This window comes from Pteropus vampyrus, unplaced genomic scaffold (genome assembly GCF_000151845.1).
Source record: "Pteropus vampyrus isolate Shadow unplaced genomic scaffold, Pvam_2.0 Scaffold130, whole genome shotgun sequence".
Taxonomy (NCBI): Eukaryota; Metazoa; Chordata; class Mammalia; order Chiroptera; family Pteropodidae; genus Pteropus; species Pteropus vampyrus.
Genome location: NW_011888911.1, coordinates 2,806,584 through 2,832,619, shown reverse-complemented (window position 1 = coordinate 2,832,619; position 26,036 = coordinate 2,806,584). Strand labels below are relative to the sequence as shown.

At 43.9% G+C, this 26,036-nt stretch overlaps 1 protein-coding gene and 1 non-coding gene across 6 annotated transcripts in view; one reads left to right on the top strand and one right to left on the bottom strand.

Annotated features, from left to right (window-relative positions):
• The first annotated feature begins 3,290 nt into the window (after nt 1–3,290).
• On the top strand, nt 3,291–3,397 carry LOC111744273. Its single transcript, XR_002782072.1, has one exon. It is a non-coding gene; the product is annotated as a U6 spliceosomal RNA (small nuclear RNA).
• Nucleotides 3,398–9,245: 5,848 nt separating this feature from the next.
• The window catches only part of FEZ1 (fasciculation and elongation protein zeta 1), a 62,014-nt gene continuing 45,223 nt past the window's right edge, over nt 9,246–26,036 (bottom strand). For 4 of the 5 annotated variants that reach the window (XM_023534680.1, XM_011367128.2, XM_011367127.2 and 1 more), the window contains 7 exons: nt 22,559–22,645; nt 20,454–20,622; nt 17,769–18,040; nt 16,717–16,797; nt 15,231–15,306; nt 11,978–12,043; nt 9,246–9,599 (listed from right to left, as the gene is read on the bottom strand). In XM_023534680.1, the coding sequence (XP_023390448.1) occupies nt 9,583–9,599; nt 11,978–12,043; nt 15,231–15,306; nt 16,717–16,797; nt 17,769–18,040; nt 20,454–20,622; nt 22,559–22,645 (768 nt within the window). In that variant the 3' untranslated portion in view covers nt 9,246–9,582. The remainder of the gene's footprint in view (nt 9,600–11,977; nt 12,044–15,230; nt 15,307–16,716; nt 16,798–17,768; nt 18,041–20,453; nt 20,623–22,558; nt 22,646–26,036) is intronic. The other variant, XM_023534681.1, reaches the window with a different exon arrangement.

Sequence of the window (26,036 nt, the reverse complement as noted above, 5' to 3'; positions counted from 1 at the left end):
ACAGCTCCATCCTAGGCTCCAAGGGTTTTCGTCATTGAAGCTGGTGCCACCACTGCTGCACATCCCCAGCTCTCACATGCCCACCCTGGCCCTATCCTTCAGGTCTCGGGAATCAAGGAGAGAAAGTCTTGACTGCCACATTTAATCCTGGATCTGTGTCCAGAGGGGAGCCTACTCTTTGAACCCCAGAGTTTGTCATTGTCTTCCCTGGACCAAGAAGAAATTTAGAGGCAACTTCTTTCTTGTCTCCCCAAGTAAGTGAGAAGCAGATTTCCTTGTTACCTTGAGCCTAGAGGTGGCCTTATCTGGACAATATTACTGAAATGTCCAGGGAATCGGCTTAGAAGCGGGAGGGAGAATTCCTCGTCCACATTTGCAAAGGCTGCAGTTTGCATTTACCAGTGAACACCCTAGAGCCAGGCTTAAGATGGGGAAGGGACTGGCGACATAGGCAAAATGGACCTCCAGCAGCTCTGATGGCGGTTCCCTGGGTCACGGCTCTCACTTGACCTGGCCCTCTCATCACAACCGGGGAATTCTGCAAACACAGCAGAGCCCCGGCTACAGGCAGCAGAGAAAGTCTCAAGATTAGCGAGAAGGTGGTACCTTAGAACCTCACTTTCCAGAGCCGGGAAGATGGCAGACTTTCAAATAAACATTTCCCAGAGAACGCGCTGTTAAAAGATATGGTATATAAAAAAAAAAATCCGTGGCCAAATTAGACTAGGATGAACTGCACATTATATTTCGCTAATAAAGTTGCATAAGGCACGTTACTACAGTAAAGGCTCAGAAAAGTCCTGCAGAAAAGAAAACTTTAACTTCGTTTAACCTATTTCCCAAATTTATTTACCTTTTTTCCCCAAGTAATATCTATTCAATTATATTAGTATTTCACAAAACATACTTTACGGAACGCTATTCTAAGAAATTACAGAGCAGCCTGCCCAAGCCTTTCCCACTCCTTCCAAAGTTTTCCTCCCAAGTTCTGTCATCTTTTCAGCCACGCTGCCAACAGAAAAAGGGGTTTCCTAAATTATTTGAGATGTGGGTGGTTGTGTTTTAAGGAGGCAGCAGCCCCTCTCTGTGCATGACCCAAATCCCATCCAACCCAAGGAAATGTGCCACAATCCCTGTGGAAGAAAGAGAGATGGGACGATGTGGGTGCGGAGAAGTGGGGGGAAGATTTCCTCTACCCTCAGGATAGGCCTCTGATGCCTGGGCCCTGAGAACTCTCCACTGACTTCTGGCCCCAACCCCCAGCCCATCAGGAAAGACCTTTCAGGTTTGGAGATTCCCGCTCATGGGAGTTGATGGCTAGAGCTACACTTCCTTGGCCAAGGAACCCCCGACTGCCGAGGACGTGGCCGGATGAGGGCAATGACTCTGTCAGACAGAGTCTTGTTTGGACTCATTTGTTCAATCTGTATTTATTGAGCACCAGCTCTGTCCCAGGCAGTTTTCGATCCTGAGGATACTGCTGTGATCGACAAAAACAAGTTCTTGTCTTCAGGAAGTTTACTTTCTAGTAGAAGACTGAGACTGAAAGTGTGCTCATGACGTCCCCTTAATGGTTAAAATGTGATCTCATCCTAGGATGGTGACCACAAACTTTATCATTCTGAGCCACAGATCAGGAGGCACTCAGGTCCAATGTGGAGTTCAGGTCAAATTCAGCTTGCAGACATGTTTTGTTTGGACCATGTATTGTTTTAAATTTCTTGTGCCAACATTTAAGAGAGATTGCATGTAAAAATTCAGATTCCTGGCTTCTCTCAAAGAATCAGGCAACTCGGGACCTATATTCACACACAGACACGGTCGGGTGTGCTTGGATCATTGCTGCCCCTTACGACATTGTCTCCAGGTGTCATGATATTGGCCACTCAGGTTGTCTCAATACCAAGACTGAGAATCACCCGCCGCTCATCATCGAGCTATCCCTACTCGATTGACTTATTGGTTAGTTCTGCTTCCCCCTCCCTTAATCCCTCTTTTGCGCCTTTCCCTCCAATTTTCGAATGGTTGTTTTTAAGAAGGCAAATATTTCTCTCTGCCCATTGCTCCATCAAGAGCAAGAAAACAAAATAGTACAGAAAGGGCTCTGCCTTTGGGAAAACAATGGAGAGAACACATTTGTTCGTGGAAGCGAAGATACTCCTACCTTCAACGCAAAGTGTACCTGTGTCTTGCACTCAGACATCTTCACGCTATGTTACCTGCCTACCTGGCTTATTGAGGCAGTCATGAGCCTTAGGGTACAAAAACCACCAGAGTTGCTCCTTATAAATGCAGATTAGGCCCCATAACCAGCTTTTCCCAGATTCAAAACAAGATGCCTAAAGACTTTGAGAAACATTGCTCTCAGAAAATAGTTTTCAGTTGCCTTTAGAAGTTCGTTGTTTTAACTTCCTTTTGCTATATAGACTACAGCCCCCCAGGCCAGTTACTCATTGAGAAAGCATTCAGAGGTGCCTACTCTGTGCCTGACATTGGACAGGGGTCAGATAATTCAACTTCGCGGAGCATCACAGGCAGAGGGATCACCGAAGACCGGCAGAGAGGAAGCCGATAGCACCATAATCTGTGCATTTCCACTTCGGCATCTTATTTTCATCCCACAGATGAAGCAGATTTTATTACACCACGTTCAAGTGTAGATATCTTATACTTTTTTATTTCTCAGCATCTCTCTGGGCCAATCTCATTTAGCCCCTTAGCAAATTAAATGCATCTCATTAAACCAAACCCATTTAGGACAATGCCCTTCAGGTGTGTGTATCTTGGTGCATCTTTCATTTAAGACAAGTGCTTGATTTATTTTTCATCTCATTACACTCTTTAAAATTATATGCATCTCATTACACTCAGTGCACTGAGACGACTTATTTCAGGTGTAGACATTACACCCAGTATTATCAGGCAAGTATATTTTTTTCATTTCATTACAAGCCTTACAATTTATGTACATCTCATTACAATCAGCCATTTACGACAATTCCCTTCAGTTGTGTATATCTCATTATACCTTTTCATTTCAGATTTTTTTCATCTTATTACACCCAAGCATTATTCAGAGAACTCACCTCAGGTGTGCATAGCTCACATCCACCTGTTATTTCAGGAATTTGGGAGTGGTTGCTTTCCCCCATTGTATTGCAAAATTTTTATTATACCAGACTCACTTAAAGCCCACTCTGTTTACTTGTGGGCCTCCTATGCTCCTTTGTAGGGATAGGAAGGATACTGGGTTCCCCTGGATTTGGCAAGACTGTCAATAATTTCCTCTTGTGCTCACTTCGGCAGCACACATTCTAAAGTAGGAACGGTACAGAGAAGATTAGCATGGCCCCTGCGCAAGGATGACATGCAAATTCATGAAGTGTTTCATAAATAATAATAATAATTATTATTATTATATAATTATTATTATTATTATTATTATTTCCTCTTTCAAATTAGCTTCCTCACTTGCACATTGAGAGTGTTAAAAGAGATAGCCGCTAAGCTCCCCTTTGGTTAATACTCTGTGAAACTCTGGTCCTGTGCACGACAGTGCAGCATGTTCCCCAGCTTCTCCTGGGGATGCCGCAGCAATCTCTGGACAGGACCCGCCCTGCTGGAGAAGCTGAGATTGACACCACTGCCCAGGCTTCTAACGGCTAGACTGCTTCACGCTTCCTGCTTTTGACTGGATACTGCTGTGTATCCACGTGGGGTCACATCTTTGAAGGAGATGAAATAACTTTGCTCTCCTGTGATACACTCTCTCCAGCACCTCCAGGCTCCCTGGCATCTTCGTCTCTCCCCAAACCTCCACTCCAGGAGTTCTCAGTTGGGGGACATCTTAGAATTGCTAAGCAGGCTCTTGGAGTTGCGGGTGCCTAAGTTCCATGCTCAATCTACTAAATTAGAATCTCCAAGGGCGGGGCCAAAGTAGGTGCATTTTTAAAAGCACCTCAGAGATTCTGAACCACTACGTCACCGAAGCCTAATTTCAGAAAAGCATCTGCAGTGCAGTCGCTCTGAGCCGAAAACGTCTGATGCTCTCAGTACACCCCTCCCAGCTATATTTGCATGTAAGAATCCATGCCGAGAGTGAAAAAGTCACTTTCCAGTCCTGAAAAGGGCACTAGGGGTCAGTAAACCCAACCTGCCCACCCCATACAGGAATCCCATCCACAGCACACTATAAATTGTCATCTCCCTTTACTGCCCAATGCTTCCCAGGCCAGAAAGGCAAACTGGTGCCCAGAGCCACCTTATCCCTCCGACTCCACCAGTGATCTGAGATCCGCCTTCTGGAGACAGATGGATGAAGGAGAAACCCTCCAGACTGTTTAATTGTGGTCCTCAAGGCCTATTTACCGCACACGCGGCTTCTCTGAGTACGTCTGGGTGGTCTGTGTGCTTCCTCTTCTGTCACTCTACCTGTCTCCTTGCCAATGAAAATAGAATCTTTTCGCTAAGCATAGAATAAATTTGAATTTCACCATTTCTCCTCCGCCACTCTAACGGAACGACCCTGCTGAGAAATCAGAATACGGCATGACTCCCGCCTCTTTGCTTTGGCTCCCCATCCAGGGCTACCCCAAGCCACTGGTTCTAGAATCAGCAGGTGCCAGGGCTGATGGGACCACGACAAAGCAGGATTTTATGAGGATAAAGGGCAGGAGTAAGGCTGATTTTAGAGAAAGGGGCCACGCCCTGTCTTGTTTTTTTTTTTTGTTTTTGGGTTCTTTGTCTACTGGATTGAAAAGAGCGGATCCCCAAGGCTTAAGAGGCCATAGGGCCAGCCCTTTCTCTGTGTTCCTCGAAGTTTACTAATAAAAATAAAAGTCACAATTTATCGAGCACTTAGCATATATGCTAGATACTGTAGGTTATTCAAAATAACCCTGCAATTATTATTAATATTAGTATTCCCATTTCTAAAATGAGGTAACTAGGGCTCAAAGATATTGAATGATTTTCTCAAAAATTATTTAGCTACTATGTAGTAGAGCTGGGATTTGAACCAAAGACCAAACACATGCTCCTCTCATGAGGTAATTTGCCTCCCTAAGCCTCTGCTTGACAAGGGATGGCCTTCAGAGTCAAGTGCGAAGCCCTTCTTCCTTGAAAGCCTCAGAGGTGCCGGCAGCCCTGCACCCGCTTTTGCTTTTCTCCTGTAAGGTCCCAGATGAAGCAGCTCTCGGAGATTTGGACTCAAACCTCAGCCTGCTTCTCCCACAACTCAGCATCCACCGAGCAGCCCACCAGCTCCTAACTTGAACCGTCTGTTTTGGAGGCAGGGAGCGGGGCAGGATTTAGGTCCTCTGAGCTTACGAAGTTGCTCTGCATACTGTTCTAGGACCTATAATACGGAAGTGGTTGGAGGCTAGTCTTGGAGGAGAGGCTTCTGCTGATTGTCCACAGACTGGGACAAAGAGGTGGCAACGGCAGGTCCACTCTACCGTTGTTGATGGTCACTCAGATGTGCTGTAGAGATTGATGTGTGAGGTCAGTGACAACAGCTGACATCCAAGCCTTTCTCATTTCTGGCCTGTGCAGGTGATTCCTTCTCTCCTGTCAGAGAGGGCAAGGCCAGATTCTTGTGTTTTTTTTTTTTCAGGCTTGACTACTGAGAGTGAGAGCAAAACCGGGCTGAAAGATGGAGGAAGAGCAAAGAGAAGAGAGGTCATGTCTGGGAGAGAGAGACAGACTGGGTGCCCAAACGAAGTGGGGCAGGGGGGCGGGTTGTCTACTGAGAGCGGAGGACAGGCCAGGGCCAAGAGCACTGTCGGAATGGGCAACACTTTAATAAAAGGAAAAAAAACCCAAACGCTTCTGTTCAAGGAGGAAAAGAAGAGAGAGGATAAAGTGGAAATACAATGGACTAGAATACAGACACCTGGCTGTTCCGCTAATTTGCTTCTCTGGTTCTGTGATTCATTGTCCTCTTCTTTGGCAGGTTGAAAGCTGAGGAAAAAATGAGGAGGGGGACACACGGTAGAAGTAAGAGGGGGTGGAAAGAGAAAGGGAGAGGAACTAGATGTGCTTGTGTCTCTGGGGCTTTTCAGACAAAGCTATTATCAAAATGCCAACCAGCTCCTGCCTGGCCAATTTGCATACTCCATGCTGTGCTCTTTGAAGCAAGATGAATATGCATGAGGGCTTGGGCGGGGGTGTGGAGCTACTGGGCTGTGGGCTAAGGTGGCTCATTGTTCTTTTAAAAGAAAGGCATTAATAGAAAGCCAAAGCCCCGTCCTGGTCAGCAGAGTGGCCTTTGCTTCCCTTCTCTAGCGAAGGGAAGAGGAGGGCAAAGCTCAGGCTCAGTCAGAAATCTCGACTATTCTCTCATCCTCCCAAGGAAATAAATAATCAGGCGCCATCAAGAACCCAAGTGTCTCTTCTCCAAGAGCAGCATTTAATTACTCTCCTCTCCACGCATACTAATCACGGAGACTGGCTGGGCCAGCAGTCACCTCTCCTGCCTTCCGTGGAAATCAGGCTGCCTCTCTCGTTTCCCGCTTCTGCTGCAAGGAAGGCTGGGCACCCAGATTCTCCCTGCTTCCGGCCTTTGGTGGGACCCCAAGTGCTCTCTGTGGCTGGGCTGTGGTGAGAGTCCCTTGGACACAGTGGGTGCTCAAAAATGCTCACGGAATGGGCTCGCCAATGTCCATTAGAACTTGGCTTATCATTCATCCTAAGACACCTGGAGGATCATGCCTTCTCACTGACCTTCTCCATCTCTTCCCTGACCACGAGCGGAAGAGAGTTGTACTCTAGGCATTATTCCGGTGAGCATGAAGAAGATTTATTTCAAAATAGAATTTATCCCACAAACTTCAGGGCCCCAACACCCTTCCTTTTGGGGTTTCTTTCTGAGATATCACATCTGTCTCCCATCCTGAGACAGAAATACAAGGATAAGGAAATCCGGGATTTTGGAAAATGGCTCGTCCCTTGTGATCATCTGTTTCACCTCTACACGAATGAAGGCTGACGACTGGCTCTGTGGTGGAGTTGCCTTACCAGGACCAGGACTTGAGCTTAGCAAAATCTACATCGAGACCTTTCATAGATGGGAACACATCTCAGTTAAAGAATCTACTAGCCAGACCAACCTCCTATCCACCTAGGAGGGTGCCCTACAGGCCTTGGCTGTCCAGTTCTCCTTGCGCTGACCATGGACCTCTTAGACTGGACTTGAGTTTCACAATCAAGACTGGCTGAGTCTGAAGTATCGGTTCACCCTTGGGACCCTTCCTACAGTCCTGAAGGAGGAGACAGGAAACTGGGGGAAGAGATTTGCGTTCGCCCGTTACTCACAATACCTGTGCTTTCCTCAGGTTCAGCATCCAAGAGTCAGGGATCCCGCAACTGAAAACCTAGAGCAAAGCTTCTCCAAACCTTAATGTAAATAACAATTGCCAGGAAATCTTGTTAAAATGCAGCTTGTGACTCACTCGGTAGGACTGGGGTGGGGCCTTAGGTTTTACATTTCTAACAAGTTCCTAGATGTTGTCAGTGATGCTGGTCTGGGCACCACATTTTGAGTAGCAGCCAAGGACAGAAGGAAGGGCAATGCAAAACCACGAGAAATCAATTTAATATTCCCTCTCAACTCCTGTGTGGACAAAAGGAGAGAAAAGAGCAGCCACCACTTCCACCCTTCCCTCCCAGACTCACCTCCTCCTAGACGCAGTGTATCCCTGACACGTGAGATTTATTTTTAACTGCCAGCAGCTTTGATGAGCTTGTCTCCGCTGCTTCAGACACCTGCTGGCAGGATAAATTGGGGGAAAGGAGTGGCTGACCCAGATCTGACAAATCCAAGGCAGGAAGAAAAGCTGCTGGGGAGTCAGTGCCTCCCCTTTGCTGAGACTGGTGACAAACCCCACCACTGGCTGTGTTAACTTGCTCATGACTTGATATCACCAGTGACCCTTTGCATCCTTAGCTGTAGCGCCAATGAAGGTAAAACTGAATTCACTCATTGTTTTCAAAGCCTGGTACTTACGTGAATTTTTTGACCCCTGAGGATCTACATGGGTGCCTATGTTTGCTTCTGTCTCCTATAGCAGTCAAGGCTCTATCTACACAGGGATTCTGCTTCATGTAGACCCCTGCATTAGTGCTGCAGGCACTGGGACAGCTTCCCTGGTGGAGCAAGTCCCCTTCACCCCATGCGAGACTGCTGCTGCTCCTAGAAAAGCAGAGGCTCGGGAAGTGAAAGGCAGGCACCAAGGATGGCGTCTACCGCCACCTACGTGAATCTGTGGCCTCCTGCGGAGTTGCCAGGGTGATAAAGTATAGCTTTTCGCAACATGTACACTTAGTTCAACCAACACGGAGCCCCTAAGAGTGAGGAGAAGTCTAATTGGATAAGAGACCAAGCGGCAGTCTGACTCCACTCCTTCTGAACACCTCCGCTGCTCAGCCTCCTCATCTGTGAAATCAGGCCCCCACTCCCCATGCAGAGTTGCTGCGACGTGAGATAACGTATAGAGAGTGATAAGGCCGGGGGCAGGCTCACAGCCAGTGCTTGATCAAAGTTTTTGTTGCAAAATGAGGCTGTGGAAATTATCAGGGTTAATATCATTTCAGCAGGAGAATGGAAGCCAAGAGAGTTCAGGTTGTGGTGAAATCAAGCCAGCGTCTGGATACAAAGACAGCGTTCACCTGCTGGTCATTCAAGGCTGCCACCGATGCCTGAGACAGCACAGAGGGGCCAGAGCTGCTGAACCACTGGGGCTGCAGGAAAGACACAGGACATGAAGGGATCATAGGATGTGGTTCCCAGGGGTCGTTAGGGGCAGTGAAGAAAGCAGCTGCAATCCTACAGCTCAGCAGAGCTGCCTCCCTCCGACACCTGAGTCTCTAGGTTCCTGGGGACGGGCTGGCCATCTCAACAGGAGGTGCTACAGATGCCTGGCTGCCCCTTGAGGCTCACTTTCTATCTGCTAACTTCACAACCTCCCTTGTCATCCGACACCCTCTCCAACCAGTAGTTCCTACAACACATCGTGCAACTCCCTCTACAGTTGCCAAGGCACAAGATCTCAGAGCCTGTGGACGGCCTCCTCCCTCTGGCTGTACCGTGCGCAGCCCCATCACAATCACAACAGGACATGTTCCCGGTCCCTAAACACTATGCTGCCACCACAGGCCATGCAACGTCACGTGAAGGCAGCTATACGTCCTTTCTCTAGAGGGCTCGTAACAGGAGCCACTGGACACCACACTCTAAAGCACGTGAATATTAATTAAATGAAGGTTTATTTCAAAATTAGTCTTAGAGTATAAGCTGTTTTTGAGGGTGGAGCCAGACTACAGAATGAGTGGTGAGAGCGTCTGCCTTCCTCCGACATAGGCGGAGAGGAGGCAGTGTCCCCAGCCCTGCCCCTCATCATGCATCCAATGATTACTAGGACTAGAAGCCAACAGCAAAGAACCCGCGCGTTTGCTCGTGTTTAATCCAGGTTAAACTCTACACGTGTAAATACACATCGGAGGTTACGTGGTGTCATGCAGTCCCTGTGATGGAATGACTCTTGCTCAGTGACCTCCGCTGCAAGGCTGCTCCCAAGGGCAAGGTTAGGTGGGACAGAGCACTGGAAAGAGAAGAGAACAGAGGTCAAAGCACAGCATAGGTCAGAACCTGCCATCCCAGGTAGCCCTGGCCAACAGCGGTCACGCTGGCTTCCCACCAGCGTCCTGAGCAGAGAACTGCCCCCTTAGAACAAGGAACAATTGCAGTCACGTGTCTTTCTTCCAGAAAAATGAAGAGCCAGTGATAAGGGATTGTTTGGTGTAACAGTTAAGTACGTACTCTCCAGTGCCCAGCTGCCTGGGTTCAAATCCTGGATTCACTGTTTGTAATTCTATGACTTTAAGGAGATTTACTTTACCTCTCTTGCTTATTTCTTCATGTATACAATAGACAGTGCCTTTGCCTGCCCTTAAAGTGTTGTTCAGAGGCAAGTAGAAAGTGCTCGGTAAATGTGAACTAGTTTTATAAATTCACTGACATTTCAGTGGATTGTAAGGGGTAAAATCCAGCCCTCAGGCTCCCAGACTTGTAGAATCTATTTCTACAAATCATCTTTAAAAACACCCTTTGAGAAATGTGCTGCTCTTTTAAACCTTCAAGAGTCAGAAGTTCTTCCCATGTTTAGCCTAAATTCCTCCTGCAGAAATTTAAGATTAATCTCTCTGATGGTTATGGAAATGCTATAGTTTGGAGGTTCTTAACCGAAGGTCCAAAATCCTTCAAAAACTATACCCAGTTGTCTGCATGTAGAGCAAAGGCTAGTGAAACAAAGGGTCTAGACAATGAATGATCATCAATGGGTACTGTTATAGACTGAATGCTTGTGTCTCCCCAAAATCCATATGTTGAAGCCCTTGAAGCCCTAACCCCCCAGTGCAGCTGTATTTGGAGATGGAGCCTCTGAGGAAGTAAGGTCATAAGGATGGAGCCCTTATCTGATAGGATTAGGTCTCTATAAGATTAGACTCCGGGGAGCAAATCTCTTTCTTCTCTCTCTCTTTTTGTCTCTCTCTCTCTCTCTGTCTCTCTGTCTCTGTCTCTGTCTGTCTCTCTGTCTCTCTGTCTCTCTGTCTCTCTGTCTCTCTCTGTCTCTCTCTCTCTCTCTCTCTCTCTCTCTCCTTGAGAACACAGAAGGAAAGACTATTATCTGCAAGCCAAGAAGAAAGCCCTCAATAGAAACCAAATTTGTTGTCACTTTCATTATGGACTTCTAGCCTCCAGAACTGTGAGAAAATGAATTTATGTTGTTTAAGCTAAGCAGTGGTATTTTGTTTTAGCAGCCTGGGCAGACTAACACACACACACTAACGTCACAAAAAGAAAGACAACCAGAGAGTAGGTGACTCTTAATGGAAGTTTACAAATTTGAGGCTGAATCTGATCAAACTTCTAGCTCTACCAATTAACAGAAGTACAAAAGATGGAAGCACATACCCAATTAAACAATGTGGACACAACCATCTAGCAAAGGCCAGAATGAGAAAAGTCTATGGGACAAACAACCTGGCTTTTCCAAGAAATAAATGTCAAGGAATGCAAGCAACAAAGAAAAGGGGAACCAATATATATTAAGAGACTTAAGAGACATATTATCCAATTGCAAGATGTGGGACTTCACTGGATCCTGATCCAAACAAACCAAAAAAAATTTTATGGGAAAATCAGAGAAATCTGAACACTGATTGAATAGTCAGTGATATTGAGAAATTTTTTATTTTTCTAGTTGTTATAATATTGTGGTTATGTTTTTAAGAGTCCGTATGTTTACACTCTTTTACCAATAAATCCTTACTTCTGTCCAAGAAAAAAAAAGAGTCCTTATGTTTTAGAAATCTATACTGAGATATTTATGTATGAAAAATATTATGATTAGGATTTGCTTCAAAATAATATGAAAGAGAGAAGTGGGGAAGAGGTATAAATGAAACATGATTGACAATGCGTTAATAATTGTTAAAGCAGGATGTTAAGTACATGAGTTCGCTCAGCTTTTATATGTGTTAAAAGTTTCCATAATACAAGATAAAACAAAAAGAAAGTTGTTATGAAAGGATCATAACTCTAGTTCATTGCCTATAAGCAGCTGAAAACTATTAATAGTATCCTCAGGCTTTGTTTTTCCCAACTAAATAGCCCAACTCCACAAAACTTTCACAATAAATCTTTTGTTGGTTTGGCTGCTCCTCATGTACAGTCCCTCTGGTGACTCGGGGGTGATGGAATCTGCTTCTCAGGCCTCCTAGCAACATCCAAAATGCAAAACCCCATGGCTGCGAGGGCCTCACAATGGTCCACTTGCTTTCCCGGCCCTGCCAGGCTTGGTCTGGTGTGAACACTCTTGGGAAGGCTGTACAGAGGGCTCCACACCTTCAGCAGGAGTCCTGGGGGAGGGGCCCCAAGAGGACCACTTCTGCTCCCAGGAGGCTGGGCTGCTCATACCTTTTAAAATGTAGTCCGTTAGCAAAGTGGGCACCTTCTCATTATCCTCCTTCATGGCAAAGAGAACTGGGGAAGGAGAGAGTGAGAGAGATGAGCCAAGGGAACCATCGGGGCGTAAAGCTCACTTTCTAGGGCAAACGACCCACACACGCAAAGTGAGTGAGAACTGATTCGGGGAAACCAGACATGCTTTGAGTATTGAGCAAAAGTCTAGAAGCTTCTGTCAAGAGTCAGCCTTCAACATGGTGATGAAGGAAAATATATCAAGAGTCAGAGTGACCTATCATTGACTGTATTTTCTTTTTTTCCTTTATCTTTTACTTTTCTTTCTCTCCTATAATATCCACATCATCTCCTAAGTATATTTTTAATAATCGTAAAAATAAATAAATAAAGCAATTTAAAAAAAGAATCAACTTTCAGATGCAGTCAATCTAAATGTCAAAATAGTAGTTGTCACATCACTGAATCACCAATAAAACTGTTTCTAAAGATAGTCTATTCATATAAACAGACATTACTAGAAACCCTCCTCACCATCAATTTATAACAAATGTTAGGATTTGTGAAAATGCAAGAGACTTATGGATCCTCAAGGAACTTACAGACTTCTTGTTGAAACAGGACATGACTACACATGAAGCAAACAATGTGAAGTTATTAAAGCCTAAAGGCTTTTTATAAAAGTTTTTTAAATAGCTTTTTTTGTTATTAAACTAGGTAGCATCTTTTCATATTCATAATTCATATTGTAGAAATCGGCTTTGTAGAAAAATCCTTCAAGAAAGTAGCCCAACCTCGTTTTTGATATCAAAAAATCAGGGAGGGGTGTGTCCACCAATAGATTCCTTAGATTCTTTAAATAAACTCTGGTATATCTATTTCCTGTAGTCTTATAGCTTTATGAAAAATTAGAGAGATCTGTGTATACAAGACATACTTATCAGTGAAGAAAGGCCGTACAACATTATGTATTCACTTTTAAATAAATGTTAATAATCATAGAAAAAAATCTAGAAAGATGTGTATAAAATTGTTAAAAGTGGTTATCTCTGAGAGGGAGACCATGGGGGAATGTTCTTTTCTGCATTAAATGTCCACAGTGTCTGGCTTTTTTTGATGAGCATGTATTACTTTTTGCAAGCAGAGAAAACAGTAAAGATCACCGGGCACTGATTATAAGGGTCAGGAGGCAGCTGTGACAATAGAGGGACCGTGGTCACTTCTATTTCCTAGTTTCAAGTCAGGGTCATGAAACTGGATTCCAAAAACAGGGGTGGGTGAAGAACAGAGCCTGACAGGGGCAGGAGTTAGCAGCCAGACCCAGAAAAAAAAGAGAATGAACCCGAGGCCTTCCACGTGTTGGTTTCTTTTGTTTTATTTCTTCTTTATTTTTAGATATGTATCCATTTCGACTGAATAGGCTGAAAATACTTTGCAGCTGAGCATGGGCAGACCAGATGCTGCACCAAGGAGACAGCCGTAAAAATACAATAAGTGCACTCAGTCAATATGTATCTAAGTTGATCTCCAAAATCTAAAATTGATGTGAGTTGTTCAGTCCCCGGGGCTGGTCTTTGGCCTATATCCTTGATTCAGGAGTAGGATAAAGAGGAGACACTCCTCACAAATGCATACGAGGATTTGCCAAAAAAGAGCTTTCATAACCTACGGAAGAATTTGGTATTCAGGAAAGATGGCAGCTTTTTTCTTTTAAGGGGAATAAAAAATTGGAATGTGGTCTATCCACATGCTAGAAGAGAGCGCCATAAAAAGAATGTTAACCAAATGTTAACTAATGTGACTAAAATCACGATACAAAATTTTATAGCCGGTATAATTTTCCTTTGTTCGCTTTTCAGTATTTCCAAAGTATTCTAAATGATGGATACGCTCTAGCTATAATTTTTAAAGTGAACTCGAAAAATGTAAACAAACCAATGGTTTCTTAATTAAAATGAAAGGATTTCACACTGAATTCTTGAATAGGTGTCTGTAATAGATAGCTCTTCCTTTCATTAAGACCCTGAGTACTTTACACATGTCAACCTTTGTAATTTGTCCAAATTATTTTCCAAATGCTTATTACTCATAAAAACATAAACACCTATAAATGTCAGTTCTTATCTATCTGCTCCCTTTTAAAAAATTTTAGTGCATATTTATGCAAATAAAGGACTTTAAAATGAGTCAAGAGGAAGCCAATGTACTTTGAATTTAAAATTCCAGTTTCTCAAGGACACAGTATCTATTGATGTCGGCAGTATTTTTGTTTACCAGAATCTCCTGCTTTAGTTTCCTGAAGTGATAAAAATGAGAATGTTTGGTTCCCTTCAGCACTGGGGCCCAGCAGGCATCTATCTCCCTTAGCTGAAGAGATGAAGTTTCTCTTCCTGTCCCCTGGGGTACCAAATAGCCCTGTGGCTGGCTCATTCTCTACTATGGGCTGAGCAGCCTGGCTAGTATGTCACTCAGTGCAGTGCATGGTTGCCAGGGAGATAGATGGATGTCTCTTGATTCACTGAGCCTGTTACCACATCTCAGTCTAGAATTCTCTTCCTAAAAGAATCAAGCTGATGCTGATGGCTAACATCATGTGCCCTTGGCCCTTTGGGGGTTGTAATGTTAGATGTATGTATATAAAGAGATTTTGCCTACAAAAGGCTCTCTATTACACACTGTTTTCTCCCATAGCTCAGAATGTTTATTAATATTTGACAATAGAGCCAAAGTGGAGGAGAGGAGGCAGTCATTTCCTGAAAGGAAAACCAGACTCCATTCTTTCTAATCAGCCTTACCCCACCCAAGAAACTTTGCTTCTTGTTAAAAATACAGTTGGTCCCACAGACTGAGCTCTCTGCTTTGAGGACACAAGTTCAGAGGAGGCAGCACCCTCGAGCTGCAGAGGAGAAAAAGGGCAAGGCAGAGAATACAAAGCCTTGAGAACTGCTGGGTGAACTGGAAGGTTCCTGCACACCCACCAGCCCTCTACTCTCTTTCATCAGGTCATTTTCTTCTGGCAAACCTCTTCCCTTACAGGCACCCAGGAGAGACAAGACAGCTCAAATCATCACTGCAGAGTACTTTAATTTTACCCCTGCGCAGGAGGAAGGGATGCGATGATACAGAGCACCTTTCGACCCATCTAAAATTGCTCCTGGAAATCTCAAGCCTGAGGCACCAGGGGTGCAACTCACAGAGAGGGAGGCAGACAAATGAGCAGCTGAACTCGCTGAGAATGAGACCAACTCACTGTTTGTCAGCATCTGGAGGTCTTCCACTGATGGAGGGGAGGCTTTCTTCTCGTAAGGGATGACTGTGTTCAGATACTACAAGACAAACGGCATTCAGGGCTTGAGACGTAAGATATGGTCCCTCTGGGGTTGAGATACATGAGACAGTTTGCAGGGGGATTGTGCTTTTCTCTAAGAAACACACTCCGTTGAATTTGACATTCTCAACAACACCCATAATAATTTGCACACCACTGTTTCAGGACCTTTTCCTCATGTTTGGGGGCTGTCTCTTTAAAATTAAGACTTTACCATATTAGCCAGGAAAAATTTCAACCGCTATTTCAACTTCTACATTCTCTTGACACTAGAAGCTCTTCGGTTATTTAGAAGTCCTGGTGGGCTTTTTCCCATCTGGGCTGAGAGCAAAGAGGGGGTATCACATTTTCTTAGCCTTTGCAGTGCAATTTGAAAATGAATGATTTCCCTTTTGTCAAAACCATGGGAGAGAGAACCTTAACCGCACCCTTGGTCTTGGATGTGGTTTGCTCCCTCTGCTGGGTATGAGGTGATTCTACAACAAAATCATCTTCGGGCCCAGTGGGATATCAAAGACACCAGGCCAGAAAGACCTTGAAGGGCTCAAAGAGAGCCTGGCACAGTGAGTGGGAAGACCTCTAGACCAAAAGTCAGAAGCTTGTATTTTAGTCATGGCTCTGCCACTGGGGAAAAGCTTGCCTAATCTCTCCAGGCCTTAGTTCTCACAGCTGTGAAATGAAGGGACTGGGTTAGATATTCCTAAAATCTCTTCCCGTGCTGTAGTTCTAGAATTCTAACATTTAGGATTCAGCTACAAATATGTATAAAACACATACACAATTTGTGTGCACTTATTCTATAATCTCATACTTGTCCATTTACACACCAGCCACCTCAGTCAGAGCATGCACTCCATGGGGACAGGACCAGGACTTACCTGAGGACCTAGCGACAGAGCTCAGCACATAACAGGTATGAAATAAAAGTTTTTGACACTGTCTAAATAACCAGAAATGCTTCTCGGGCAAGTAACTGATTAAATGGAGCCAACCAGGAGGTGCTGCATCGTGGGTTACGGTCACAGCGGGCAGCCGAAGGAACAGTCTTGGTGGGACTGGTCAGCTGGTGACCCACTATGGTAGATTAATTAAGCTCTTGGAGATGGGGTCGATCAACAAATGGAACCCCCTTTTAATGCCTTTCGTTATTAAAACAGGTTAACCTATAGGTCTATAAGCAGTGTTGAGTTTTAAGTTGTATCCATGTCCTAGAACGTTAGAGCTTAAGAAACTGTTCACCTTTAAAAAGACACTTTCTGTTCCTCCTTCAGAGTGACAGACAATGTTAGGTCCCATCCCTTGCCCAAGTGCTGGGATAATTCTATTGAATCACCACTCCCGGCTCTGCTGGGGTGGCCAAGTTGCAAGAGTTTAGGAGGACAGCTGGGAGCAGCGGGATGGCTTCTACCTGTTTGTCGGGTCCTGAGGAGCCGAAAGTCTGGCGGATGCCGCTCTGCAGGATGTTGGAGATGCCTTCCATGCTGAAGCGCTGGGGGACAAGAGACTCAAGAAGGACAGTTGCTTCTTGTGCCATAGTCATCACCCCCAGGGACTTGCGTGTCCTCCCTCAACCACCCAGACACACCACACTGCACAGATAACTGCCCCCGGGTTCTGTGACTAGAAAGCTAATGTAAGACTTGGGCGAAATGACAGGCCAAAATGTAAGCCTGAGGTTCGCAAGAATAAAGAATAGAGTCTCAAAACCTCTTGTCTTAGCGGTTCTCAGGGCAACGAGACCCCTCTGCACTCTTCAGGTTTCCTCATTTCTGCCTCCACTGTATAAATAGTAAAATAAAGCAGCACGGCAAAATGTAGACAGATAATGATGCAAATATCTTAGGGAAGAAAACAAAATGCCCAGTCATTGGGGAGGGCAGATATAAAGTAACTATTTAACTGGGACGCTTTTCCCAAATGCACACGCCTAGGCCCGATTCAGTAGGTCTGGGACAGAGCTGAGGCGAAGACATTTTTTAAAAGCTCCTTAGATGATTCCCTGAGCTTCCCTGATTAAGAATCATCGGTGAGAAGAATCCTATCAATAAAGCGATAAGGCATCATAATTTTCGATCCCGAAACACCCTATCGACCTCCTAAAGAGGTAAGTCAGAACTCTAAGCTCAGTCAGTTGCAGAGGTTCTGACCCAGAGCCCCAAAGCACAGCTCTTCTCAGTCCTTCACCCCACCTTGTAAGGCCTTGACTCAGAGAACATATTCAATAATCGTCTCATGTTTACATCCTGTCTCCTCCAGTTATACTTGAGTCCTCTGGGGGAAGAGAGGAGACAGATAGCATCGTCTCCCTTTTTATGTCCCACTGTTTGCCACAGTGTCCTGCTCAGTCACTGCTCAGCACAGGCCTGTTTCTGAGCTCACTGCAGGGTTGGCATCGGGACCTGAAGTGGCGAGGGTTCGTGGTGGGATGCACCCAGGCTTCCAGCTGGGTGGTTCACATACCTTGAGAGGCATCTGGTTCCCCTTCTCTATGCGGCTGCTCTGCAGGCTCAGCCCTTTCTCTTTCCGCCTCTTTTTCATCAGTTCTCGCTGCTCCTTCTGCTTGTTCTGAACCTCGATAAGCACTGTGATGAAGGAGTTCTTCACTTCCTTCTCAAATTCCAGCTCGTCCCTGCGGGCCAGCTGTTGCACCAGCTCCTCTGAGAAGTCTCGAATGGCACCCTCCACCTGGTCCAGCAGCTCCGTCAGCTCAGACCCAGACATGTGCCTCAGTCCTGTGGGGGGAAGATCATTCGCAGGTCACACCTGCGTCCAAGCCAGAGCCCACTGCAGAGGCTCCTGGGGCTGCTGCCAACGTGAGATGGGACTGCCCCTCTGGAGGAGACCCATTCCAACTTCTCGAAGGTCCAGGAAAGACCTTCACAATTTAGAAGCATGCCAGGAAGGGCGGGGCCAGTTTATCGTCTGCAGAAGAGAAAATCATTCTTGAGAAATGAAAGAAGAAGAAGAAAGCCTCCAAGGAAGCCAGGGGTCTTGGTGCACAAGAAAGTGTGTGGACAGACATGTGGCTTCTTGATCTGTTATTCTGTCTTTTAATTTTTTCCCGGTTTCTATAATATTTCTCATATGAAATGGATCAAAAATTGGGGGGGAAAAAAAACAGTAAAAAGAGGGTTTTGGCATCTGTGGTGAAGAGCAACAGAGGGTGGCACTTATTCCCAAGAACTGATCAAGACATAACTGACAGCCAAATAAATAGAGTGATTGGAGGCCTTCTTTATGCCTTTAGCCCTGTGTGGCAGTGCCTGTATTAAAAAATATATATGTGAAAAGTGTGGGAGACTGGCAACATGTAGGGGAAAATGAACCCCGGCTAGCTGAGACAGAGTGGTCTACTGTCAGAGAAAAGAAAAGGGAATCTGCGATCATGGGATGTAGATAATTTTATTTTAAATTTCTGTCCCCTAATCCTTCTTCATTTAAAACGGATTCAGAAAGCATCTTGGCAAAGGTATCCCTTCCTAATGGCATCTTTTGATTCCGCCTTAGAATCCATTTTCCTTTTCATTTCTGCTTTGCTTGGATACTTGCTGACTTGGTTCGACTTTCCCCTTTATTCTGTTCTACGGAGCTGTCCTTCTGTTTTTGCCATTTCACTGTGTATTTCAGCTGTTTTCACAAGTCTTTTGCTGAGCATGTCTGTGTTTGGGACCTTTGTGTGAATGAGAATGGCCTAATTGGGGCAGCTGTGTATGCAGCGCCACAGCCAAGTTCGCTGCATCGCTCTGCACAGATTCCTTCTGCTCGACACCACCCTGACTCTGCTCCTTACAGCCACAGTTTTACTTTCTGACACAGTTCTTGATTGAGATCATGCCTCTGTATTTACCACTATTCTAATCCGTTTTTGGAGCTTTATATCCTGGCCTGCCCACCTTCTCTCTTTGTTCTTCCTAAGTCCCTGTCACCCCACCTCTCATGGTTTTACTCCCCATGGGCGTGGCCCCTCCTGCAGCAAGAACATCATCATCCCTACAGATTAACAGATTTTATACTGTTTTGACTTTGCTGTGTTACATCGTTTCATCCCATTCTTCATCAACCTCTTTCTTTGCACAATCATAATTACTACAAACCTGTGTCAGAGAATTAATACGATACACCGATTAAGAGTATGACCTCTGGAGTTAACCTACCCGGCTTCAAATTTGTCTCCACCCTTTCTGATTTGTATGTCATATAAGGGGAAATGCTAGTTTAGAATAAGAAGCTGGGTTCTCCTTGTTGAAAATAAGGGAGGAGACTCACCCTTTCCTTTACCTTCCTTTTCTTTTAGAATTTCTTTCTCTGTCCTTTTCAATTGTATGTCAATTAATTTAATGGCTGAATAAGGTTCTTGCCTCTCTTAGGACTCAGGACTGTTTCCACAGGAGGTCACTGTTTTGAAAAGTAATTGTCAGGGAAGATAATGAAAGGGGCATAGCTTGTCATCTGAGTCCAAATTGCAAAACCTCCTTAATATAATGGGTTGTATTCACTTAGCTCTAGATAAGAGTGAGATTTCTTTCTGGTCCTGCAGTCCCTTTAGTGGGTTGCCTGTGATGTACATCACATTCTGGCTTAATGCTTATTCAATAATAAAGTAATTTTCTTTCTCTTCTACTTCTGTAGAGAGGTTTCCTGGGTGAGAAGATTTTGTTTTTAATTCTATTTCCACCAAAAGTGGCCTTGAACAGGTCACTTAACGTCTCAGAATACTCAGCTCAGTCCTAATGGGGCTGATGTGGGGATGAAATGAGATTATGCACAGAAAGTCTTAGAATAGGATCTGGTACATAGAAGCTCTCCGAAAATATAAGCTACTAATTATTATTATTATTATTATTATTACCTCTTGTAGGTTTTTTTTTTTCATTGATTTTATGGTAGCATGGTTTTGAATAATGGGGTTCAGATTTCTTCTACTTAGTCTGCTTTAGTTTTGTTCTTTGGTTAGTTTTACCATTTTAATTTTGCTCAACTGCTTCCCCACCATGCCCCACCAAAATGCTAACTTCTCTCCTGACGCCCACTAAGAAAGGTGCCAACTCCCTAGATGCTAGGTTCTACTGGCTACACGTGAAGCATGTGACCAGTGTCCAGCAGAGAGGGGTTCATCCTTGGCAAGCCCACCCCCAGGGCCCTCACCTTCATAGGACCAGTTGTTGTTGAAGGTCTGGGTCAAGGCCTGCATCTCCTGCAGGAGGACCGAGTCCGCCTGGGAGGAGGTTTCACCCCCCTCCTCCTCTTCCAGAACCTCTTCTTCTTCCTCAGGGTCTGGGGAGTTCTGCATCATTTCCTCAATCTCCTCAATTACCTGGAGAAGGTACACAAGAGACTGTTAACTCTCTTCTCTGCTGGAGGGACTTCCAGCCTGGATTTTGATCAGGTAAGGACATTTCTAATTTGCTGTCTGTAAAATTGCTACTTATTAAATATTGAATAATAATAAAAATAACTCTGACCAAAGGCTTACACATACTCTTTATTGTAAACCTTCTTCCAAGAACTCCATTTAGATGAGTGCTTTATTGGAAATAAACGACTCTTTCAGGAAACAAAGCAGAGCTGCCTGGAAGGGAACATTTACTTCAATTTGCTGAGCACTTTATTTCTAAGTGGGAAGATATATTATCCAACCAACTTTAACTCAAAACTCAGTCCATTAATTGTTGTAATGTATATGACTGGAGAAAACAAAAAACAAACAAACAAACAAACAAAAAAAACAGTGTTCTTAAGACAACTCAAGAAGGGGAGGGTTTTTTTTTTTTACCTAGAAAGAAATGGCTTTTTCTCCAGAATTCACCTAGATAGGAACAAGTGAAAATAAAGATAATAAAGCAGTTTTTAAAAAAAAAAATTGGCAGGGTCTGGAGAGCAGAAAATATATTTAAAAATTCAGCTTTTGTCTAGACTGCTGGGCTAGGGGGAAGCTCTTACCTAGAAGCAAGAGTAAAATTAGATAACCGCCAAAAGGAATAAGGGTGAACTACTTTGTGAGTTAATTGTTTACACATTTAAAGAGCAGAATAAGCAAAGACTACTGCTGGAAGGACTCCATCTGAGTCTGGTCACAACAGTGACCTGATTTGTGCATTTGTCTGTTTTTTGATGCTGCGATGGCCTCCAGCTTCAGGCTGATGGACTGTGATCTTTAAAGTGGGTTTCTTGGTGTTCGGCTGAACCAAAGATAAGAGGACTTAGGGTCCCCTCCTTTAGAATAATTGCCGTTTTATTTCCAAGCCTTCTCATCTCTACTCACGGATTTAGGAGACACTCAGTCTTCGATTATTGAGAGCCATTCATACAATGTAACCAAATGAAACGACCCTCTTTAGAATTTTATGGCTTTTTTCTCTCAGAGTAGTTGTTGAATTTGTATCATTGAATTGTATTTCCCCTAAAATTCGCAAGAATAACTGTTAGCCCCTATTCTTTTTTATCTAGTTCCCTTCAATTTCTTGAGCCTCACTTATTTATATCCCACCTTTTACCACAGGTACAAAAGTGTTCCTTTTACTGAAAATCACTTTCTGGTGCTGAAAGCTCCCAGTGGAGCATTTTTCAGAATTACTTTGTGAAAACACTTGTACGATGCCTGCTCAAAACAACCACCTACATATTTTTGTTGACTAAAAGATTGAATAAGGAATCTGAAGACCCAACATTATTCCTCCTCAGTAATAAATTATCAAAATCAAATGTGAAACACTATATGTTTTCTCTTCTTTCTTTTCTTTTCTTTCTTTTCTTTTCTTTTCTTTACAAAGAGACACAAGTGTCTCTAAGACTCATTTTGGAAGGTTCAAAATTTTCAATGGTCTATAAAATATTAGAATATATCTAGCACACAGAAATCTTATCTGTTACTTTTATTTTGGGGAGAACAGGTATTGGGACTCTTGTTTAAGTTCTTGACTCTAAGCACAATGAACTATTATAAGAGGCCTAGCAGAAAGTGAAGTCAGTAACTACTGGCCCTGTCTCTGGCTGTTATCGCACACGGAGCCCATCCAATCCAAGTGTCAGGAATTATGTTCCTATTTACTACAGGTGGATAAACTGAAGCATAGAGAGAAATAAAATCCCTTCTGAAAGATACTCCAACTCAAACACGACCACCATGAGACCATACATTTTTCTTCTGCCTTAAATGAAGGTAGCAAGTATTTTCTCTTAAACCTTTTCTCTTAAACCTTTTCTCTATCAAAATAACAAAAAATCCCAAGAACCGAGGGAGATAATCATACCTGATCTGCTGTGAGTAGAGGCTCCTCATTGATACCAGAGTCATGTTCACTCTTCTCATTGAATTCTTCCTCTTCTTTCTCATGGATCTGAAGGAGGGGAATGAAATTCTGATTGACCATCAGCAGAACTAAGATTTTTCTCTAATCTCTAGAATGGATGACACTGACCAAGAGGCCACTCCAGCCATCCTCTGGGTAAAGAAGGAGTCTGAAGAGGCCTCTAGAGTTCCGTGCAATCCCAAATGTGACCCTACCACACTGCATGCACCACTGAGTACAGCTTGGTCAGAAAAGGACAATGAAGGATGAGTGGCTGGCACCATTCTGACTGAAAGGGAGCAGCATTGTTCCTTTACCCCCAGACAAGTCATCCTTGTGTGAATAGGAACCTTCTCAAGGAGAGTGATATTGTGACCAACAGCTGCAGCAAAGGCATACTTATTTATGTGAGGAGTTTCAATCTGGAGGATTTGTTTCCAGATTTTACATTATAAGGCATTCTAAAGGATAGGCTGGTCCAGTCCAAATAGTCGTTTGATGAAATGCCATCCTGTTATTGGAATCTAGGCGTGATGTCAAATCTGATGAAGAATGTAATAAATCTACCTGGGACATTCCACAGAATAGCCTAACCACATGAACTAAAGGACAAACTAAATGACAAACAAGGTTGAATATTTTCCCTGTGTCTCCAAATTCCATAATCCCAAGTAAGATTCTGAAAGTTTTCGACCATCAAGATTCCACACGTTGACTCCAATGAGGTATCTACAGCATAGCCAGCTTTACTGTCCATATCCAAAATGGCCAGTCTGGTATTTATGTTCAAATCCTCTAAAGAATAAACCATTAAACTACCTAACAAGCAGCCTATGTCCAGAAGTCTGATTTGAAAGTCATAAAGGAGCTGGTAAGAGGTGTCTTACCAGTTCTGGTGGGGACGGCCACCTGCCGCGTGGGCCTCGGCCCGCTCTGTCCAGGACGCTCTGTCCAGGAGATTTTCTGCAGAGCCCCTGACCATCCAGGAAACCGTTTTCCTTGCTCACTAATGGCTAGCATGCTCATCTGCCTCTTTTCTGGGGATATACTTTCCAATTCTAACAGGAAACGCCCCAGTTCCAACCCAAGCTGTCATTCCAAAGGTAGCCTATCCTCAGAAACTTCTCCCCTCTTCTTTGAGCTTCGCCTTGGCAGACACCCCTAACAAAACACACCTCTTCTGTCTTCGTTTGCTTAAAACCAGGACCATGTCATTAAAAAAATCAATCAAATATGTATTAAATGCCATCTGTGCTCAACCTGGAGAACAGGTAGGACAAGGGGAGTAATGGGATCATTCGAGGTGCTTGCATGCCAGATGGTGACATCTATTTCTGCTGTAGAACCCAGATACTCCTCTCTCTGCCAAGTCCACCACCTGTGGTAGCCACCTGGCTTCCCAGCTCCCCATCATGCAGAACGAAATTCCTGGAGCCACGGTTTGTTCACAACTATACTCAGATGGCAGAACTTTCTTAGGGCCAGAAAGTGGTAGAAGTCAGCTCATACCAAGAAACAGAGCTTTTTGTTTTCTGTCTGGATTGTTTTTTATAAGCGTCTGACAGCAAGTGTTAGTCTAGAACCAGATTTTTTTACATTAACTTTATTTTAAAAGTGAAATGTTTACATTTTCTGAAATGTGGCCAGTTTTAGTGGTTTTACCTCAATGACTGTTAATTCTGCATCTTTCAACTACACCATATCCCTTCCTGAGGTTCTCTGTCTGTGTCCCTGGCTGAAGGTAGGCCGGGAACTTTTGGAACAGGTCTTTCTTGCTGTTCAAATGTTATGGGCAAATGCATGGATGACTCTTAGAGCTTTCTCTCTTCTCCGTCTCTCTGGCACAAAGCCCATAGTCTGATTTGTTAGGCTTGGGTTAAATGAGATTTTATAATCAATTACAAGCTTGTGAAAGTTACCATGAGTTCCTAGTACTAAGTGAGCTATACCTACCCCATATTTTCTCAGATCTCAAAAGTCTGCCACTAAAAATAAATAAAATAGAGTAAAATAAAAAAGTAAAATAAAATAAAAATAAAATAAGAAGTATACACAAAGTATTCCCCCAGAAAGTCCTGTCTCCTTGCTCTTCTACACATGGCTTATCCCCTCCTTCTGCCTCCTTTTGCCACATCCACCCTGTTTCTGGCCTTTCCTCCTCTGATTCTTTCATCCTTTCTCATTCTTTCTAGGCCCTTAGCCTCACATTTTCTCTCAATCCTACCAGACTCTCTTCTGCTCCAACAGCTTCTATAACTTCTCAACAAGCCCTCTTTCCTTACAAATGACATTTATAGACTTCTACCTGCCTTCCGTTACCAGGACAATATCTTATGCAGAGATTAGAAAGCTGGGAGGGAACTAACAGGGAGAAAGAGAAAGATTTTTGAAAAATGACAGCACTTCGTGTATATGAATGAGTATATGTGATAGATGATAGATGATTGATAGATAGATAGATAGATAGATAAGCACTATGTATATGAATATTCTTATTCCTAATATACAGCACAGTCAGAGAAATTGCCACAAGGAGTCCCATTAGCCTCTTGTGTGGCAATGGGAAGGTGGTAAAATGGGAACGCTAAAGCTAACAACAATCTGCAAGCCGGGTCATTTGGGGCTAAATTTCTAACCGCAAATTGTTTCCACACTGTTGAAGTAAACTACAGCTTCTCCAAGAAAAATCCTTCTCCCAAGTGACTTCTTCCCAGAACCGAGAAAAGAAGACCTGGATCCAGGAAAGAGTCTGGCCACGCCATTCAGCAAGCTGTTCCTTCCTCCTGCTTTTGGTTAAGAGTGTGTCTTTAGGGCTATAACATGGTAGCTGAAAGCTTGAAAGTAAATTCAGAGAACCTTCCCTGGAGCCTGTAACAGTGCTGATCTGGCTGAGAAAGGCTTAAAATTACAATGAGTCCTTGTGTTCAACATGGCTATTAACCAGTGTCTTTTGTTAAAGCATTCCAAATTAGTCCATTTATAGAAAAGGGAATTTCTACTGCACAATATTTCTCTCCCCTTACTACGACTGTTTCATATGGGTAGTTGCTTTCTTGGCTAAATTAAGAGAACAAAGATACACTTTCACCTCCAGTCAAAATGTAGAAAAAAAAAATTACCAATAATTACCCAGCCCAAGGAAAGGGCAACTATATCCCTTTTGAGCCTATGAACAACCAGGAAACATTCTGTGTGGGTTAAGCCAATGCCGCTGTTCCCACAGTGAGATGCACAGAGCACAGCAAACAGCACGTGGCCAACAGCTATTTGTTGAAAGAATTAACGAACAAATGAAAATGAGGGGACTCATTTTCATTTATTAAGTCCCACCTCCACAGGTAACTTAGCTGCTCAGTCACCTGGAAAACAGACAGATGTAACTTACAGTCCTGGACTTCCATGTCCTTCTTTTATATCATAGTTAGAAACAGTAAAAGAG